This window comes from Corvus hawaiiensis, chromosome 17 (genome assembly GCF_020740725.1).
Source record: "Corvus hawaiiensis isolate bCorHaw1 chromosome 17, bCorHaw1.pri.cur, whole genome shotgun sequence".
In the NCBI taxonomy this organism is placed as follows: Eukaryota; Metazoa; Chordata; class Aves; order Passeriformes; family Corvidae; genus Corvus; species Corvus hawaiiensis.
In genome coordinates, this window is record NC_063229.1 from 2,732,504 (window position 1) to 2,738,503 (window position 6,000).

Genomic DNA, 6,000 nt, shown 5'->3' on the forward strand with positions numbered 1-6,000 from the left:
TGTTCCTGACCTATGACCCTGGCTAGCTGTGCCCACACAGGCTGGGCTGACGAGCAAAAGCCCAGCCTCTGCTCACAGCCCTTCTCTCATCAGCACTTCCAAGCTGCTCTGCAGGGGGACAGAACAGACTCTCGTCCTGGCTCACCCCTGACTTGTTAACTCTCTTCATCATGGACATAAAGGTACATAATTTTCCAGACACCCTGTATTTAAGAGACTTCAGAACTACTTTGCATGATACAGTAAAATCTCATGGTCGTGGCAGCACTTGTAAAAATTCAGAACACTATGTTGCCTGAACAACAACTACCTGAATGCAGAGACTGCAGTTTAAACTCCTGCATGGTCAAGGAATAGACTTGCCACCTTTATTTTAGTGTTGCCAGCTAAGCAGGCAGTAGCCCAAGTCTTGTCCTTCTTTGGAGAGTGAGAGGGACCATCCAAAAGGACCTTGGCAGGTTTGACAGGTGGGTGCCCATCAACCCTCAGCAAGATTCCCGAGGGGTTGTCAACAATTCCAAAGAGGTTTCCCTGCCGCTCTCTAACCAGCTCTAGGTCCTGCCTCACACTTCTCAAGAGTCTGCTTGGAAGCAGAAGGCCCTCAGCATTTTCAGCAGGAGCCTCTGGCTTCCCCCTGAATGGCAGCGTGCTACTGCCAACATCCCAAGGTCAGAGCCTGGAATTCTGAAGCTTCAGTTCTGAAGATCAGGATTGTGTCAAGCTACTTAGGAAGGAAAGAGGGATCTCAATCACCTCAATGCCCAGAACAAGGAACTAAACCCAAGAAAAACATGAGGTTTCACTCAACAGCTGCATGGTTTAACTACTACTCAATTCAGGGCCGGGTGGCTTGCTTTTGACTTCCCACATGAGTGTGCTGGGCGGCACAAACAGAAGCCCAAGGCTCACGACAGCTTTGCTGGCTTTAGATGTCAGAAAAATAACCTTCACATTGTGGCATATTTCTTTTTCTTGAGACTTCCATTTTCTGTCCATGCAAGGTAAAAGCATCTGGAAAGGGTCTCCTCCCTGCCTTTACCTGGTCTCTGCCAGCTGCTTGGAAAGGTCTTGTTTGTGACACTCCATGGCTGCCAGTCGGCCCTCAAGGGCAGCCTTCTCCTGGCCCAGCAGCTCCTTCTCTCTGCACACCTGGGCCAGTTCCTGGTGCAGCTGCTCCAGAGCCCTGCTCGACGACTCTTGCTCCTGGGAAACCTGGAAGCAGGACAAGGTACAGCTCAAGCCCTTCCTCAGGAGCCCTGTGCAGAGCCAGCCAGTGCCACCTCGCAGGCAGCCAGAGGACAGGGAGCTCCTGTGCTCTGGGCTCAAAGTTTCACAGCATCTGCCCTCTGCAGCTCCCATACCCTGGGCTGCCAAAAGCCTCTGGCACTGTTTCCTTGGAAGTGCTGTGTCAGGCCCTGCTGGCTTGCCTGGCACCAGATTGCTCCTTCCCGAAAAACATCCCTGCCCCAAATTCTGTGTGCTCACCCAAAAATACTGCATCTTCCACAACTGCCAATACACTTTACTCTAAGCACCAGCAGTGCAGCTGCTGTTCAGCCCTCGCTACAAAACTCTGCTCACTTCAGTCCATCACTCTGCTCACCCCCACGTGTTGCCACCCCTTGCCTGGGCACGGGAGAAGCAGATCCCCATGCCCAGCTTTTGGCCTGGAGCTGATCTAAACAGCAAGCTCCTGCACAGCCAGCCCAGGGACAGGGAGCAAACTCTCCCTCTCCCAAACTTCAGAGCATTCCAAATGGGAGCAGGGCACAATGTGAGCAACGAAGCCCAGGGGGAGAATGAGCCTTCAAGCACTGCTGAGGCCTTGAAACTCCTCCAACTCTTCTTTCCTGACACCACGGGCTTGTGGCTGCTGGGCTGGCTGGCAGCAGAGAGCCAGCTGCTCCCACCTCCTGCTTGCTCTGCAGCGGCTGCAGCCACAGCAGCTCCAGCACGGTGCCCTCTGTCTGCTCTGGAGCAGAGGAGATGCCAGCCCTGGGAGCAGCGCTCAGGGCTTGCCTGGCTTGGGGAAAACGGCTCAGCTCACAGCTGCTCCTCTGCTTTCTGAGGGACATGTGCTTTGCCAAGGGCTGTGTTCCTCCCACCAAGGAAGACGCTGTTCTCACCTGTCCAGAAGTCGACCTGCTGTGCTGGGCAGACTGGGGAGCATCCACTCTAATGGTACCCGAGAGATAGACTTTCCTAAAGATTCTCTGGACACTCCTCCCTTCAGGTTCCACCTGCATGTTGGATGGGAGAAGGGGACACAGAAACCTGTCAGCAAACATGGGGCAAAAGGACCTCTGGACATCAAGGCGAGGAGATCTCTGCTCAGAGACCCTCAATTGCACCAGACAACACTGGGGGCAAAGAGCTCTCGCTGGGGGCTGTGCAGGAGAGGCCAGTGTGTGTCCGGGGACACGGGGCCAGGGAGGGAGGCAGCGGAGTGAAGGTGCCTTTGTGAAAGCCATGGGCTGCCACAACAGAGAGAACAAACAAAAGGGTGCGCCCACAGCAGGGACAGGGAGAGGCAAGGAAACAAGCAGAGGACTCCAGAGCACTGCCTGGGCACACGTGTCATGTTCCAGAGGAGCCTGAGGCTCTGCAGAGGCAGTGAAAGCCCACTTTACCTCAAAAGTTCTCCTGAGCTCACGCTTCTCTGGCTTGTCTTTTGCTGCTGCTGCAACCTGGTCCCGCACACATTCCACACCCTTCCTGGAGCGCTCTGACAGCCGCTTCCCTTCTGCTCCAACAGCCTGCTGGGTATTCAGAGAGGAGATGATTCCCTTATTTCAAACACCACAAGAGCTGTCCCTCAGAAATCTCCATCTCGGGAAGCATCCTCAAAGCTCCAGCAGTGCAGCTGCTCTTCAGCCCTTGCTACAGAACTCTGCTCACTTCAGTCCATCACTCTGCTCACCCCCACGTGTTGCCTCCCCTTGCCTGGGCAAGGGAGCAGCAGATCCCCATGCCCAGCTTTTGGCCTGGAGCTGATCTAAACAGCAAGCTCCTGCACAGCCAGCCCAGGGACAGGGAGCAAACTCTCCCTCTCCCAAACTTCAGAGCATTCCAAACGGGAGCAGGGCACAATGTGAGCAATGAAGCCCAGGGGGAGAATGAGCCCTCAAGCACTGCTGAGGCCTTGAAACTCCTCCAACTCTTCTTTCCTGACACCATGGGCTTGTGTTCCAGAGGAGCCTGAGGCTTTGCAGAGGTAGCAAAAGCCCATTTTACCTGGTCAAAAGTTCTCCGGAGCTCAGTGATTAATTCAGGCCTCTCGGTCTTCTCCTCGTCTAAAGATGCAAATGATTTCTGAAGTTCCATGCTGGTGTCTGAGAGAAATAACAGCTGCTCCGCTTCTGCTCCAACAGCCTGCTGGGAATTCAGAGAGGAGATGATCCCTTATTTCAAACACCACAAGAGCTGTCCCTCAGAAATCTCCATCTCAGGAAGCATCCTCAAAGCTCCAGCAGTGCAGCTGCTCTTCAGCCCTCGCTACAGAACTCTGCTCACTTCAGTCCATCACTCTGCTCACCTGCTCCATTCCTTTCCACACCAAATCCAACCCCCACCTGTTGCCTCCCCTTGCCTGGGCACGGGAGAAGCAATTCCCCATGCCCAGCTTTTGGCCTGGAGCTGATTTGAACAGCAGCTCCAGAGCTGCATCAGTCGTTCCAGGCGTGCCAGCAAGCAATCTGGCAGCCAATGGTCTCTGGCTGGAGCCAGGCAGACACACAAGGCTGCCTGCTGCAGCCCGGGCTGCTTTGCCCCAGCAGGCCTAGACTGACAGGGATCTAGAATCCCACCTCTTCATGGGAAACTTCATTGGAATCACTGAGAGACGTTGCAGTGCACTGAAGATCAATGCCAGTGCCTACCTGGAGACGAAGCCTTTCCTTCAGGATGTCCAAGTCTTTCTTCAGAGCCCCTTTGGAAATTTCACTCTTGCTCAGTGCAGCACTCAGGACTTGAGCGGTCTCTTGCCATTTCTTCAAAGCAGCAGCCCCATGCTCCAACTGTTCCTGCTTGGCTTCCCTGTCCACTTCCAATTGTTGGGGGTTTTCTTTATGAGTTCGCATCTCCGGTGTATTAATTTCATTCTTCTTTTTCAGATCTCCCATCTGCTCCTCATACAGTTCCCGTTCACGCTGCCAAAACAGGGAGGTCACTCATTCCCTCTCTGGGTTTGCTTTTCATACCAGATCGGGACTCCTGCCACAGGCAGGCAAAGGCTGCCCCTCTCTCTCTGCCTCTCGGGATGCCTCAGACCTTTGCTGGGGCCACCCTTGACGCTGAGTCTTTCCCAGCTCACTCAGCCCATCCCAGCTCCCTTTCTGCCCTTCCCCGACCTCTTGCAGCTCCACTCGAGTGTTCCTTTGGGGAGCAGCTGCCAGAACTGCAGCCAGGATTCCAAGCCCATGCTAAGCAGGATTTAGGCAGTGCCTAAATGAGGATGTGCTCTCCATCAGGGAGAAAGGGAAGAGCAAACACCCCCAGCAATTCATTCCCTGCAGTTGGGCTGACAGGAGTGGGTTTTGAGCTCTCCTGTGTAGAGTTTCCATGGCACCATCCCCGAGAGCCCCACTGCCCTCTCTTGGAGCAGCAACGGCCACATCAGTCTGTCATTCTCTGCTGCCACTCAGGACGAGTTCTCCCCTTGCAGGCACACGTCCTTATCTGCATCAGCACTTTGCTTTTCTCTCTTTTCTCCCCACTGGCTGCTCTCTGATGGCCAAGGCCAAACACCTTTCTATTAACAGCAAACTTGGCCTTCTCACCCCTCGTTCCAGGTCCAGGTATTTGAAATCTGAACGTGGGTTTGGACACGAGGAATTGCCCAGACCATGCAATGTCCATGGAGCCAGTGTGGACATTGAGAACTACAGCTTGTAGGGCACAAAACTCCAGCATGGAGGAGAACCAGCAGCCTCAGCACTAACTGGCTTTGACATGACTATGACATCTTTTCCTCCTTATTCAGAAGAATGCAATTTGACAAGTTCAACTGCAAAGAGGTGCTCCTTAGAACTATTAACACAAGGGCCAAACATAGCTAGGAAATGGCCCTTCATGGCATCTGCCGTTCTCACCAGCACATCCTTCCTTTCCTTCTCCAGGCTCTCCAGTTTCCTCTGCAGAGGTGCCACCTCCTGATGAAGAGTCACAGCCTCTTCCTTCAGGGCAATGGCCTCTTTCTCCAGGGCAGTTTCTCGAGAGGTCTTCTGGTGTTCTGCCCTCCACATCGCTGCAGCAGGAAGGAGAAGGAGAATGAGAACAGCAAAGCAAAGGCAAACTGATGTGCATCCTGCAGGGACAACAGCACTGTCTTCTCAGCCTGCCTGTGTTTGCCAGCCCCTAAGGCCACAAGGGCTTCCAAAGCTGACAGAAATGAAGGAGAAAAAAGCAGGAATCAAAGGGGTAAGGTTCAGAGGAATAGGAAAGTGTCTTTGCTCTTGGGCTTGTGCAGAGTGAGCAATCCAAGAGAGACAAAGGAGCGGGGATGCCTGTGCAGCCCTGCTCCAGAGAGGCCAATAGCCTGGAGGCTCTGGCAGGGCCTGGAGTTGGGGGGAATCGAGCTGAGGCATCCAGCTACAGCTCCTCAGCACAGACACAGCACCTGAAAGGCACCACCTGTGCACGGGATCAGCCATAGCACAGCCAGATGGCACTGCCAGCCACGGCATCTTTCTCGAGAAAACGCTTTCACTGGCACTGGATGGATAAATCTCCTGCTGGTTGTTCTTCCCCTCTGCCATCTCTGGGCACTTTTGCTCTGCATGGGATCAGAGATCCCTGCTGGCGAGACAGGATGGGGCAGTGGGTGCGAGAGGAGAAGCTCTACCTTGCTCACTTTCCTCCAACTCTTGCTGCAGCTCCTGGTTGCGGGCTCTGAGATTGTCCCTCTGAGCCTGTGTCTTCCTCAGCTCCAGCTCTGAGGTGTTAAACTTTATGGCCAATGAAAGTGCTTTGTCATCAGAGCTCTGGGGCTTCCTACGCAGC

General features: G+C 54.0%; 1 protein-coding gene across 1 annotated transcript in view; it reads right to left on the minus strand.

The window, feature by feature from the left end:
- Positions 1-4,079, minus strand: part of LOC125334967 (centrosome-associated protein CEP250-like) — a 46,400-nt gene extending 42,321 nt beyond the window's left edge. Inside the window, exons 1-3 of the mRNA XM_048322206.1 lie at positions 3,879-4,079; positions 2,631-2,759; positions 1,040-1,212 (exon numbers count right to left, since the gene is read on the minus strand). Of these exons, the coding sequence (XP_048178163.1) occupies positions 1,040-1,212; positions 2,631-2,759; positions 3,879-4,079 (503 nt within the window). The remainder of the gene's footprint in view (positions 1-1,039; positions 1,213-2,630; positions 2,760-3,878) is intronic.
- Positions 4,080-6,000: the final 1,921 nt, after the last annotated feature.